Source organism: Lepus europaeus, chromosome 3, assembly GCF_033115175.1.
Source record: "Lepus europaeus isolate LE1 chromosome 3, mLepTim1.pri, whole genome shotgun sequence".
Lineage (NCBI taxonomy): Eukaryota > Metazoa > Chordata > Mammalia > Lagomorpha > Leporidae > Lepus > Lepus europaeus.
The window spans coordinates 160,700,872-160,715,647 of NC_084829.1; the positions used below are offsets into that span (position 1 = coordinate 160,700,872).

The 14,776-nt window shown below is 51.7% G+C and overlaps 1 protein-coding gene across 1 annotated transcript; it reads right to left on the reverse strand.

Moving 5' to 3' along the window:
• Window positions 1–947: 947 nt before the first annotated feature.
• SOD2 (superoxide dismutase 2) lies at window positions 948–14,497 on the reverse strand. Its single transcript, XM_062186998.1, has 5 exons — window positions 14,411–14,497; window positions 13,608–13,810; window positions 8,760–8,876; window positions 5,234–5,413; window positions 948–3,698 (listed from the first exon to the last, which is right to left on the reverse strand). The coding sequence occupies exons 1-5, from the start codon at window positions 14,431–14,433 to the stop codon at window positions 3,553–3,555; spliced, it is 669 nt and encodes a 222-aa protein (XP_062042982.1). The 5' UTR covers window positions 14,434–14,497; the 3' UTR covers window positions 948–3,552.
• Window positions 14,498–14,776: the final 279 nt, after the last annotated feature.

Below are 14,776 nucleotides of genomic sequence, written 5' to 3' on the forward strand. Positions count from 1 at the left end.
CACGCCCCCTCCACACACCCACCATGGGCACGCCCCCTCCACACACCCGCCGTGGGCACGCCCCCTCCACACACCCACCGTGGACACGCCCCTTCCACACACCCGCCGTGGGCACGCCCCCTCCACACACCCACCGTGGGCACGCCCCCTCCACACACCCGCCGTGGGCACGCCCCCTCCACACACCCACCGTGGGCACGCCCCCTCCACACACCCACCATGGGCACGCCCCCTCCACACACCCGCCGTGGGCACGCCCCCTCCACACACCCACCGTGGGCACGCCCCCTCCACACACCCGCCGTGGGCACGCCCCCTCCACACACCTGCCATGGGCACGCCCCACACACACACCCACCGTGGGCACGCCCCCCACACACCTGCCGTGGGCACGCCCCCTCCACACACCCCGCCGTGGGCACGCCCCCTCCACACACCTGCCGTGGGCACCCCGCCATGTGACAGCTCATCTGCATCCTTTACAATACTGGGCGAACTAAGCGACACCCGAGGTGGGGGTGGAAACCCTGGGTCAGAGCTGGGTGTCTGAGTACAGCCATCCCGGGGGCTGCGCGTGGCACCTGACCCGGAGGCGGTTTTGTAGGACTAAGCCCTCAGTCCAGGGACCCAACTCCCACTCCAGGTGGGTAACGGCAGAGCTGAGTTACAGGACCACCAGCCAGCGTCCACTGGAGAAGGCGGTGTCACCAGTGCAGGGCTGGTTTGGTGTTACCACGATGTTACCACAGAGACAGCGACACAGTTCACAGGCCTTCCGGATTTTCATAGTAAAATTTCAACAATGTATTTATCATTTCTTTCCCCCAGAAAACCAGTAAGAAATGATAGTGCATTATGGGATTATTAATTTTTGATACACGTGCATAATGTGGACTTTTGATGGCTGACAAATTATTTTATTAACAGTCAAAAAAACTTCACACATAGGAAAATAAATGTTTCTTTAATGAATAAATGAAAACTACCCAGGACCTTATACTATTTTTAGAATATTCTAGGTTTGATATAGATCTCAGAAGACAGGATATTAGCCTGCTGGGATCATTAGGAAATGAGAAAGTAACAAAACACTTACCTAACAACGAGGAAATAAAATTTATATTTATAACCTAAGTTTTATATATGACTCACAATGCACATTAATCTTAAATCTATGTTTCTTAAATATTTATTTACTATTTATTTAAAAGGCAGAGTGACAGAGAGAAGGGGGGAGAGAGACAGAGAGACAGAGAGAAAGACAGAGAGAGAGGGATCTTCTATCTGCTTGCAATAGCCGGCTTCCCATATGGGTGGCAGGGACTCAGTACATGGGCGATCCACCACAGCCTCGCGGGTGCACCAGCAGGCAGCCGGGCCGGAAGCAGAGCAGCTGCTCCGGTGTGGGACGTGAACAACCCAAGTGAAGGTTTAACCCGCTGAGTCCCATTGCCAACCCAAGTTAATAGTTATACTATTTTAAAAAGTGCTAGATAAAAATCCTAACCTAAGACTACGAATCTGAGGTATACAATGAAGTGGTGATGGGTCAACGCCAAGTCTAATTATCACACAACAGTCAAGCGGCAACAGATGTTACTTCAAGGCAGTGCCCGTTTCACTCCCAGCTTCCCGGTGGCTCTGGTCATGCCTGGGCTGTGCCCGAAGCTGCCTGCCGGGGCTGGAACAGCACTGCCGTGCAGAGGACAGCACCTGTTCTCTCACAACCCGAGAGGCACGATCCCACTGGTGACGACAACCTTGCATCTGCAAGTTCTCCTGGTCTCTTAAAAATCCATCCAGTGGGCAGGAGACACAAACTTAGTGTAGGACAGTCTCCTCATTCTCATTGTCATCAGAAAGCCAGAGCAAAAATAGAGCCCCATAGAAATTTCAACATTGAATTGTTTTGAAAGCAATTAAAGAGCATTTATTGTACAAGTATATCTTTGTCAGTTCATTATAAACCACGCTGCAGCAGGTGACTTGTGTTCAAAAGGCCTCTCTTTTCTTGAAGGTCTGTTTAGACAGAGTTCTCCACCAGGTATCTAACGGCACGTGGCACGTGACGGCCACTGGGTACCCCAGGAAACTCATTTCTCTTTGGTCCACAAAGAATGGCAATCGTGGGCTCCAAAGTCCTTTTGATCTACAAGTATGCACACACACACACGCACACGCACACACACTCCGAGTTATCAATGACCGCACCAGCACTGCTGACAACTCTGAACGTCTACTTTTCTAATTGAATTATAGAAGAAAAGTAGCTTTTTTGTTGTTGTCATTAAACTTCAGTCTTCAATATTGAAACTGCTAAGTTACTCCATTTTTCCAATGGGAAAAAAATAGAAAAATAAAGTTGGGGGAAAAAATAAACTTGGGAAAACATAACTAAAGAGTCTTAAGAAAAATCCAGTGTTAAAAAAACATTCTACCAGTAGTTAAAACCCATGTGCAGAGCTGCCCAGCACAGCATTACTGGTAATAACTACCAGGAAAAAATGAAATATCGGGCAACAGAACTGTAAGATAAACCAGGAAACAGTCAGCTGATAGAATAGCACAGGGCCTTTAGGAACAACTGCGAAGAGGAGAAGCCACTGGGAAAGTGGACGACGTGAAGCCAAACGCAGAGAGAACCCCGCTCCAGGAGACGGGCACAGCGGGACTGACGTGGCTCTCACCGCCCTGCGGACCGCGGGCAGCTTCCGCTTGCTGACAGAAACAACATACAGCTTCTGCCGGGCTGCAGGCCTTAGAAGAAAATGAAATACGCCAAAAACAGCAGATCCCATAAAAACATGTCTTTGAAAAATGACCATTTCTGAGGGAGGCAAGCTACTGATCTCAGAACTCCGCTCACTTCTCCTGGGGCACGGCCTTCTGGTCCAGGGCCCAGCCAGAACCACCTGTGGCCTGACCCCACCACCGATTTTACCACCTGGGCCCTCACCTGCCCACCTGACGGCTTTTGTGTAATTCACGTTTCTACACTTGAGGACAGAATTTCTGCCCACAGAACAATTCAGATGCACAATCATCCACGTAACAGAGCAGTTCCCACGCAGCATCAGTGACAGAACGGTAAGCAAGGACCCTGTGTGACGCTGTGGAGATCGCTGGGTGGAGTCTACTGTTATACTTCTACACAGGAGATCTACTGCAACAAAGACTTCCAACAAAAGAACACACTCTGTTTTCTATTTTACTGTCAAACAGCTGGGGCAGAAGACCGGATTTTCTAGAACTGCAACAGAACAGGATTAGAAAGGCTTCCCGCCGGGCCTGGGGCATTCCTGATGGCTTTATGATGACAATGATAACCTACCTCGCGATTTAGCGCTCTGAGGAAAATGTTCAATCAAGACTAAATCACACAAAGTATCTGCTATTTTCAAACAATTGCTCAGTAACAAAATTCTAAAATAAGAAATCACTCATTACCTTACATTGTTTATCAAACGTGAATAGACATGAACAATGCACGCTACAGCTGAGCAGCCTAAACACTTCACACTGCTACGCGACGCTCGACAGCATGACGGTGCTTCACTTTCGGCAAGCCAAGTATCTCTCAGTGACGTTCTCCCAGTTGATCACGTTCCAGATGGCTTTCAGATAATCAGGTCTGACATTTTTATACTGCAGGTAATAAGCGTGTTCCCACACATCAATCCCCAACAGTGGAATAAGGCCTATCAGAAAGAAAAAAAAAAACTGTAAATTTCACTCCAACACACTGCATCTTCTCTAGTTAACATATATCATTCTATTCACACAAAATTATTTTCCAAAACAATGATATCCACTTCTGTTTCTTATACAATAGGAAATCTGCCTAAGAATGACTATTCAGATGTAGAAGATTTTAAACTTTACTCTTCAGAAGAAAACATAACAAGTAGTAAAAATGATTAACACAGATTTGGAAAAATAAATGCCAATGAAGTCATCCCAGGGCCGACTGCCAGCCTTCCCCACGGGGTCTCCGGAGCCATGTAAGGGGTGCACTGTGGGGCAGCCGAGGCCCTCCAAGCAGTCGTTCCCACTTGTAGGGTTTACAAGAAACCCGCACTGCTCCCAAAGGTGAATCTTACTCTCAGGGCATACACAGCAGTTACGACATTCTGATAGATTAAGAATTAGAATCAAATAGTGTAAATGAAGAACTTCATTCTATCTAAAAAATGTCCACATAGGCGGGCTCTGTGGCATAGTGGGCTAAGCCTCTGCCTGTAGCACCGGCATCCCAGATGAGTGCCAGCTCGTGTCCTGGTTGCTCCTCTTCCATCCAGTTCTCTGCTATGGCCTGGGAAAACAGTGGAAGACGGCCCAAGTTCTTGGGCCCCTGCGCCCACGTGGGAGACCCAGAAGAAGCCCCTGGCTTCGGATCAGCTCAGCTCTGGCCACTGTGGTCATCTGGGGAGTGAACCAGCAGAATGGAGGACCTCTCTCTGTAACTCTTTCAAATAAATAAAATAATTCCAAAAAAGAAAAAAAAAAGCTCATTCTACAGAGAATTAGTATCAGTTTAGGTAATTGTACGTAGTAACAGTTACAGCTGCAATTAGAGGAGCAGCAGGAGCCAGGACAAAGCTGAGCCTGGCCTCAGAACTGCACCCCCTTTGCTGAGTGCTTGCGGGTAGCTGGGACTAGGACCCAGTATGTGAAGGGGTTTGGCTCCGGCTGTGGCTGTTGGTGCCCGACTCATCTGGAAGCCCTTCGGGAAAGGTCAGCGGAGGGTGTGGGCAGCCGTCCTGACGGCTGACCGTTGGTGGCCCGCCATGTGACAACTGCTGACGCCACTCACTTCCTGGGCACAACTCAGATTTTTCCAGAATCTGAACAGCTCTTCTGGGCAAGTGAGATGCCATGAGAATTTGTGAAGGCCATAGCAGAGAGCTGGATCAGAAGAGGAGCAGCTGGGACACAAACCGGCACCCATATGGGATGCCGGCACTTCAGGCCAGGGCTTTAACCCACTGTGCCACAGCACCAGGCCCTAGAATGAAGCTTTTATGACCAGATAGTTTTATGTGTGTGTTTGAAAGTACTATCTACTGTAAAAAAAAAAATAAAAAATCCAGGACCTACAAAATGTTTTTACTTACCCAGGTCTCTGAAGACCTGCTGAAGTTAACATGTCCAAACACAGCACGTGTGCCTGTTTCTAGCTAAGAGCTTCCATAGAGCCATCTCCCAGATGAAATGTGTAACCTGTGAATCTCACCTGTTGTTCCTTGCAGCGGATCCTGATTCGCACACGCAGCAATCTGCAAGTGTCCCTGCTCCTTATTGAAGCCGAGCCAACCCCACCCTGAGCCCTGGACACCAACAGACACAGCCGTCAGCTTCTCCTTGAACTTGTCAAAGGACCCAAAGTCACGTTTGATGGCTTCCAGCAACTCCCCTGTTAAGAAAATTCCAAAAAGCACCGCAAAATGAGCAGCCTTCAGTAACTGCAATCAAACACCATGCTACATGGACTAAGACATTCTTCACGGGGCAGCATCTCAGGGGAGCTGCAGCAGAATCGAGCGTGCGTGCCGCCCGGGCCAGCAGCCGCATCTTCACAACTTCCAGCCACACGGCATCTCTAGGAAGCTGCTTAGGATTTCTTCACCCCGTGTGATTTTCGTCAGAAAGCAAATATTTTCCATTTGCTTACTTTTTATTTTCCTGACAGAATTTTACTTTGACTTCTGCCCTAACGACTCTACATCCTTGCTTGGGAATAAAAAAAAAAAAAAAATCACAGTTATTATCAGGTTCTTCTCCAAGGCAGCTACATTTTCCTACCTTGATTATATCGTTTTAAAAAGTGTGGTCTTCCAAAATTATCCTTTTATCTTTTAGGGTATTTTATTTTTTTAATTTACAATTAGTTTTTTAAATTGAGTTTCTGATATAGTCTGATATAGTTGACTCACTTTTCAGTTTTTTTCATGTATTATCAAGCCCCTTCTGTCAGGTTCTATTTGCCTCTCAATCAGAAAACTTAATTGTAGCTTAGACAGCACCTTTCTTAGCTCCTCTAATAATGACTCTGTCCTTTGTTCTAGACCCTGTCTAGTGCACTTGGGCCTCATTCCTTTGTAATCATAACCTCTACTCTACCACCAATGGCTCTACTCCCAACCTGTGTGTACTGATGGTCCTCTTCCCCACTTAATGCTGTATAATTGTTCAGACCTGGTTAATGCCACTCTTAGGATCATTGGTTACTATCCTCACCCTGTCTTTTATGACCTTGTCTAAGTATGATCAGAGTCGGCGAACTTGGAAGGCTTCCATAGCCTTGGCAACTCATGACGACAGCCTAGGGTGACTGGTGCCATAAACTAGAGTGTCAATTTGTTGGGTCAACAACAGGAGTCACTGTGCACTTGCTCCTCATGTGGGATCTCTGTCCTTAATGTGCTGTACATTTTGATTTAATGCTATAACTAGTACTCAAACAGTATGTTTCACTTTGTGTTTCTATGTGGGTGCAAATTATTGAAATCTTTACTTAATATATACTAAATTGATCTTCTGTATATAAAGAGAATTGAAAATGAATCTTGATGTGAATGGAAGGGGAGAGGGAGCGGGAGAGGGGAGGGTTGCGGGTGGGAGGGAAGTTATGGGAGGGGGAAGCCATTGTAATCCATAAGCTGTACAATGGAAATTTATATTCATTAAATAAAAGTTAAAAAAAAAAAAAAAAAGTGTGGTCTTCATGGGGCCGCCGCTGTGGCACAGAGGCTTAATGCCCTGGCCTAAAGTGCTGGTATCCCATATGGGCGCCAGTTTAAGGCCTGGGTGCTCCACTTCCCATCCAGCTCTCTGCTACGGCCTAGGATAGCAATGGAAGATGGCCCAAGTCCTTGGACTCCTGCACCCGCATAGGAGACCTGGAAGAAGCTTCTGGCTCCTGGCTTTGGATTGGCACAGCTCTGGCCACTGTGGCCATCTGGGAAGTGAGCCAGAGGATGGAGGACCTCTCTCTCTGTCTCTACCTCTCTGTAACTCTGTCTTGCAAATAAATAAATTAGAACTTAAAAAAAAAAAAAAAAAGAACTAGAGTCCTTTCATTCTGTAGCAGTGTAGAATGTAATTCTAGATTGTACTTAACAATCAAGTCAACAGGGTCAAAGTCATTTCCTGTTGAAAGCAATCACCTTGGGGGCCGGTGCTGTAGCACAGCAGGGTAAGCCACTGTCTGCAGCACCAGCATCCCCTGCAGGTACCAGTTCAAATCCCAGCTGCCCTTTTTTTTTTTTAAGGATTTATTTATTTATTACCCAAATCAGAGTTACAGAGTTACACAAATAGAGAGAGAGAGAGAAAGGTCTTCCATCTGATGGTTCATTCCCCAAATGGCTGCAACGGCCGGAGCTGCGCTGATCCAAAGCCAGGAGCTTCTTCTGGGTCCCTGTCATGGGTGCGCGGGCCCAAGGACTTGGGCCATCCTCCACTGCTTTCCCAGGCCATAGCAGAGAGCTGGATCAGAAGTGGAGCAGCCAGGTCTCAAGCCAGCGCCCATATGGGATGCCAGCACTTTAGGCCAGGGTGTTAACTGCTGCGCCACAGCGCCAGCCCCCTAGCTGCCCTACTTCTGACCCAGCTCTGTTAATGTGCCTGGGAAAGCAGCAGAGGACAACCCAATTGCTTGGATCCTTGTACCCACGTTGGAGACCTGGAAGAAGCTCCTGGCTTGTGGCCATTTGGGGAGATCTCTCTCTCTGTGTCTCTGTCTCTCCCTCTTTCTATAATTCTGACTTATAAATAAGCAAATCTTAAAAAAGCAATCACCTTTTATAAGCACAAGTGATGGAATCAAGTGGTACAGATGATACAAAACGGCAGAAGCACCAACACCACTGGCTAAACATGGGCATCACCTGACGCTGCTACCTGACACAACCTCATCAGTATTACACTAGGGGACAAGGACAAACCTGGAAAAGAGGGGTCCATGTCCCACACCTTCTCCCAGCTTCCTGACGCGTGTCCCAGGAGACAGCTGGTGAGGGCCCAGGCCCAGGTACTCGAGCTCCTGCCACCCACATGGGAGACCTGGATGGAGCGCCTGTCTCCTGGCTTTGGACTGGCCCAGCCCTGGCTACTGCGGCCATCTGGGGAGTCACCCAGTGGACGGAAAATCTTTCTGTGTCTTGGGTTCCCCCCATCAAGATTCTCTCAAATAAATAAACCAATCTTTAAATCTTTAAAACACCCCACAGAATCCAGGGCTCTTCAAGGAGCCCAGAAACCACGGAGGAGACCTAGACTCAGATGTGTGCCCTGCCTTCCCTTCCCATGGGAAAGAGGACAACTAAGCTGTCAGGGTCACCACTGCTACACTGGCAACTGTGCGAGACCCCTCGCTCTGTCCTCCCCTCCTGAGCTGCAATTTTGGAGAAAATCATCTGCAAACTGGAACAACTGGCTCCTACCAGTTAGGAAAAGTGCCACACCCCAGGTCCCAGGCTCGGTGAACGCAAAGTTCACCTTTGCTGAAACCCGTCTCTCTCTTCCCCTTCCATGTGTCACACTCAGACCAGAAAGGCACCGTGTGTGACAGCACAGGTGTGGGCACACGCAGAGCCAGACAACCTAACTGCCTGACGTCTCTCCATCCCCACTCCCGTCCCTGTGAGCTACAGCTCTGCTGCCCTCCCTGCGCTGAGACACAGGCCACTACGATCCCCTGGGAGAAGTAAGGTCAACGCGCACACAATGCAGACACGGGGGCACCGGCGCGTACCAACCTTTGGGCTCTCCACCACCATTAGGGCTCAGGTTCGTCCAAAAAATGGTGTGGTTGATGTGACCTCCACCGTTGAACTTCAGGGCAGGCTGCAGAGCCACCTGGGCTGTGACGTCTCCTGAAACATTAACATGCAAACATGTGTAAAACCTCGTAGATTTTCAACCACTGTATACACTATTCTAAAACATCAGATAACTGGACTAGCTTACCTATGATACCCCTATTGTTCCTAAAAATCTAGCAATTTCGGATTCTACACACACACACACTCCCACACTCCCACTCACACTTACACACACTCACACACACACTCTCACACTCACTCTCACACACACTCACACTCACTCACTCACACACACACTTACACACACTCACACACACTCACTCACACACACACTCACACACTCTCACACACACTCACACTCACACACACTCTCTCACACACTCACACTTACACTCACACACACACTCTCATACTCACACACACACTCACACACACTCTCACACTCACACTCACACACACTTACACACACTCACACTTACACACACACTCACTCACACACACACACTCACTCACACACACAGGCCCTGCACCATTACTGCTTCCAGGGGACCTGTGTTCATCAGTCGCATGCTGAACAGCTGACAAGGACCCAGCAGCGTCAGGTTAGCAGAAGCTTCACTCCCGAGTGCCAATGAGCTCAGAGTCCTCACAGAAGGTTCCAGCAAATCAAACACCAAAGCCAACAACCAACGAAAATACAGTAACAGAATGCTAAACTGTATGGCTCAGCACACACACTACACAGAACATTTTTAAGACAGACTGGCCTTTAGGAAATATTTCAAAGTTACATTAGCAAGAAACAACATACTCAAAACTGAACTCCTGATGTTCAAACCCAGACTTCCCCTCCTAGGGGCCCCCACCCTGGTAAACACCAGCTCTGTACTTCAGGACACACTCCGTAACCTTTTTTTTTTTAAAAAAAAATACTTCTTTAAAAAAAAAGAGACTTACTTATCTGAGATAAGGATAGAGTGTTACAGAAAGGGAGACAGACACAGATCTGTCTGGGGGATCACTCCCCACATGGCCACAAGCCAGGAGCTTGGAGCTCCATCCACATCGCCCTAGCGGGTGCAGGGGCCAGGCACTTGGGCCATCTGCTGCTTTCTCAGGCGCATTGGCAGGGAGCTGGATGGGAAGCAGAGCAGCTGGGGCTGAACCGGTGCCCCATGGGATGCTGGAGTCACAGGCGGCAGCTTGCCCTGCTGGGCCACGACAGCCCCTTTATGGAAGCTCTCTCCTCACAGCCCATGCTCACTCCACCAACACATCCATCGGCAAAGCCGGCGCCACCGTTAACACTCAACCAGAATCCAATCCCTTCTTCCTAACTCTGCTCCCCTGGCACACAACACCGCACCCCTCCCTGGCGGGAGGGCCACTTCCCACCTCAAGTCCTGACTTCCCTGCTTGGGCCTCTGCCACCCACTTAGGAGACCCGGATGGAATTCCAGCCTCCAGGCTTCAGCCTGGTTCAGGCCCAAGCATTTGCGCATTCAACCAGTAGGTGGAAGATCAAGCTCACTTGCGCATGTATTTTTTTCTCTCCCCTGCCCACCTGTAACTCTGCCTTTCAAATAAATAAAAAAGAAATGGCATGGGGAAAAAATAATTTCAACACCTTAAAGTTTATTTAGTCACTTTAAAATTTTAATTGTGGGTGAGGGCTTAACATCTGCTTTTAAAAGCACTTATGTGAAATTCAGCATTTTATTTGGCATCAGTTCAATATTTGTCCTCAAATACACTCAAAGAAAGTCAAATATTCTTGGTTAAAAGTTGGCCGGCGCCGTGGCTTAACAGGCTAATCCTCCACCTTGCGGCACCGGCACACCGGCTTCTAGTCCCGGTTGGGGCGCCGGATTCTGTCCCGGTTGCCCCTCTTCCAGGCAGCTCTCTGCTGTGGACCGGGAGGGCAGTGGAGGATGGCCCAAGTCCTTGGGCCCTGCACCCGCATGGGAAACCAGGAGAAGCACCTGGCTCCTGGCTTCGGATCAGTGTGGTACGCCGGCCGTGGCGGCCATTGGAGGGTGAACCAATAGCAAAAAGGAAGACCTTTCTCTCTCTCTCACTATCCACTCTGCCTGTCCAAAAAAAAAAAAAAAAAAAGTAATTACGGGAGCAGGGGTTTAGACAGCAGTTACGAGGCCACTGGAACGCCCAGAGCCCACACTGAGTCCTGGCTCCATTTCCGATCCCAGCTTCCTGCCCTGTGCATCCCAGGAGGCTCAAGCACTCAAGTCCCTGCCACCCACATGGGAGACCCAGCCTGGCCCTGCACTGGCTGCTGCCGGCATTTGGGGAGTGGACCAGAAGATGGAAGCCCTGTCTCTGCTCTCTCTTAGACTTCCAGACTTAAAAACTTTTATCAGTTACATGGGATGAGATTATGATGCTGTTTTTAATACTCATTGTCCCACGTTTTCAAACACAAAAACTTCACTTTTTATATTTAAAATACAACTCTAAATAACAGAAAGCTCTGCAGGTACTTATTAACAAACAGTACTACAACATAACAAATCCTTTTTTCAGTGGCTTTCATTAAACATGTAAAGGACTGAAATTAAGCTGTTTAAAAATACTGAAGGGGGGCCGGCACCGTGGCTCACTAGGCTAATCCTCTGCCTGAGGTGCCGGCACCCCAGGTTCTAGTCCCGGTTGGGGTGCTGGTTCTGTCCCGGTTGCTCCTCTTCCAGTCCAGCTCTCTGCTGTGGCCCGGGAAGGCAGTGGAGGATGGCCCAAGTGCTTGGGCCCTGCACCTGGCTCCTGGCTTCAGATCAGCACAGCGCGCCAGCGGTAGTGACCATTTGGGGGGTGAACCAACGGAAGGAAGACCTTTCTCTCTGTCTCTCTCTCTCTCACTATCCACTCTGCCTGTCAAAAAAAAAAAAAAATACTGAAGGGGGCAGCGTTTTGGGAAAGCAACAGAGGATGGCTCAAGTCCTTGGGCCCCTGCACCTGCCTGGGAGACCAGAAAGAAGCACCTGGCTCCTGGCTTCAGACCTGCCCAGCTCCAGCTGTTGTGGCTATTTGGGGAGTGAACCAGCAGATGGAGGAGGATCTCTTTCTCCTTCTCTCTCCCTCTCAAAAAAAAAAAAAAAAAAAAAAAAAAACACCCTGGAGAGAAGTCCCCGGTTGTCAGCAAACACTTTCACAGCTGGGCCATCCCCGGCCTCCTCACTGCCCCACCCTTCCCGTGTTTGCTTCCTAAATCTGAGCCTTTTCCCACACGCAGGGCACAGGACTGCTGCCAGCAAACCTTCCAGAGTGCACCAACTTCCCCCTGTTTGGTTTAGCCAGGCACTAGCTCACAATCAGGCTGAAATACTACATTTTTCCACTAGAGGCCCCCAGTCAACAAGATGACATTACCTAAAAATTACTGAAATTTCCCTGGCCTGAAACACAATGAAGACACATTGAAGGAAAAGCAAAGATGATTCTCTGTGTAGCTTACCAAGCAGGGGGCCTGGAACCATGACCGCCAATTATTTTCCTTGTATAAACCACTGACTAACAGATCAAAAGGAAAATACTGTTCTGTATGGAGGCATCAAAACATAGTATTTACACATTCCCCCAAGGCACAAACCCATGAAGTCCACAGGCTACCAGCCTTATCAACTGAGCTCTTAAAAAAAAAAAAAAAAAAAAAAAACACAGCAGTTATCTCTGTTTTATATTTTAATCAAGTGACAAGATTAGACAGAAACATGTTTCAGTTTCCCACAAAATGGCTGTTTTCTCTGTGAACTTTGACCCCCCCCCCAAGAGCAGCCCAGAAAAGCGCCAAGTCTAACAGGATCTGCACCGTGGCACGTTTTGGTAATGACCCTCACGATGCGAGGTCAGGTCCCACGGCACACGGGGAGCGCCGGACACCAGTGTCTCCAAGCCCCGGGCCAGGCTCCCAGGATGGTGGCAATGCCTGGGGCTGCGGCGCCACAGCTGGGCTGCACGTGACAAAGGGCAGAGCTGTGGCAGACACACACCCTGGCAGCAAGGGCACTGTCTGGGCCCAGGGGACAGGCGCACTCCGCCCTCCTCCACGTGACCCACAGGTTTCGCTGATTTGGCCAACGGTCTGTTATACAACACAAACAGCTGCCAACACACAAAAGCTCATTTTTTTTGGAGATAACATGGTTAATTTACACCATACTCCAAGGCTTGGAGCTCGCTCTGCCAAGACACAGCAGGCCAGCCTTGAAATTCAATTAATCTAAAGCAAGCTATATATTTTTTAAAAATTCATTTATTTATTTGAAAGCTAGAGTTACAGAGCGAGGGAGGGAGAGGGAGGGGGAGGGGGGAAGGGGAGGAGGGGGGAAGGGGAGTAGGGGACAAGGGGAGGAGGGGAGGAGGGGAGAAGGGGAGAGGTGGTGAAGGAGAGAAGGAGAGAAGGAGAGAGGGAGAGAGGGGGAAAGGGAGAGAGGGGGAGAGAGGGAGAGAGCGGGAGGGGGGAGAGGGAGAGAGGGGGAGAGGGGGAGAGGGGGAGAGAGATCCTCCATCGGCTGGTTCACTCCCCAGATGGTCCTAAGGACCAGGCCTGGGCCAGGCTGAAGTCAGGAGCTGCATCCGGGTCTCCCGCGTGGCTGCAGGGGCCCAAGAGACCACTTAGCATCCAAACGGACCTTGGCAGGAAAAGAGTTTCCGGCCCCGGAAGGCTCGTGGGTAACAAAAACGGGGCACGAAAACCCACAGGCGTGGTTATTATTTTCTTTTTATTTTTCCGGGACATCGCCTTGCACGCCCCCGGCGGCTCGCACCTACCCCTGGCCAGCGCCTCGCGGTACTTCTCCTCCGTGGCGTTCAGGTTGTTCACGTAGGCCGCGTGGTGCTTGCTGTGGTGCAGCTCCATGATCTGCGCGTTGATGTGCGGCTCCAGCGCGCCGTAGTCGTAGGGCAGGTCGGGGAGGCTGTGCTTCTGCCGGGAGCCCAGGGCCGCCAGGCCCGGCGCCAGCCCCCGGCGCGCGCTGCACGACAGGGAGCCCCGCCGGTCAGGCTGGGCCCCACCCGGGCCCCGCGCCGCCCGCAGGCCACCCTGGGCCCGCCAGGCCCGGCGCGGCCACCTCTGCGCGCCCCGGACACGCCTGCTGGCCCTCATCGCGAGCCCTGGACACGCCAGGCCCGGGGAGGCCACCACCGCGCGCCCTGGACACACCTGCCGCCCCCCCAGGCCTCCCTGGGCCCGCCAGGCCCGGCGCGATCACTACCCCGCTGCGGTCGCGCGCCCTGGACACACCTGCCGCCCCCCCAGGCCTCCCTGGGCCCGCCAGGCCCGGCGAGGTCACTACCCCGCCGCGGTGGCGCGCCCTCGACACACCTGCCGCCCCCTCCCAGGCCTCCCTGGACACGCCAGGCCCGGCGCGGCCACCACCGCGCGCCCTGGACACACCTGCCAGGCCTCCCTGGGCCCGCCAGGCCCGGCACGGCCACCACCGCGCCACAGCCGCGCGCCCTGGACACACCGTGCCCACCCCGGGCCCACCAGGCCCGGCGCGGCCACTGTGGCCCCCGCGCGCCCCTTCGCCCTAGGCGTGACCGCGTCCCCGCCGCCGGCGCCCGCCCCGCACCTGCATGCCGCCCGGCACAACATGGTGCCCGCCCCGCCGCGGCCGCCACTCCCGGGCCTCCTCAGTGAGCCAGCGTCCGGCCGTGCAGCGTCCCCGGCCGCGCCGCAAGGGCAGCCGCGGCCCCGCCCCCGAGCCCGCCCCCGGCGCGCCCACCCGGGGAGGGGAGGGGGGCGCCGGGGGCACCCGGGGCGGGAGAGGCCGTCCCGCCCGCGCTGCGCAGCCTGAGCCTGGGGCACGCGGGAAGGGGACTTGAAAACGTGAAAGTCGCGGCGGCCCCGGCACCTGCTGGCCGAGCTGCTGTGGGCGTCGCCAAGGGACGGACGCTGCTCCCCCCCGGCGGCGTTGGTACGGCCCGCGGCCCGCCGC

Bases quoted from the DNA above. Each gene is read 5' to 3' on its own strand.
- SOD2 (XM_062186998.1), bottom strand. From the start codon at position 14,433: ATGTTGTGCCGGGCGGCATGCAG. The intron at 13,811-14,410 runs GTGCGGGGCGGG...CCTGTCGTGCAG, and splicing joins TTGTGCCGGGCGGCATGCAG to CGCGCGCCGGGGGCTGGCGC. The intron at 3,699-5,233 runs GTGAGATTCACA...TCTTTCTGATAG, and splicing joins TCCGCTGCAAGGAACAACAG to GCCTTATTCCACTGTTGGGG.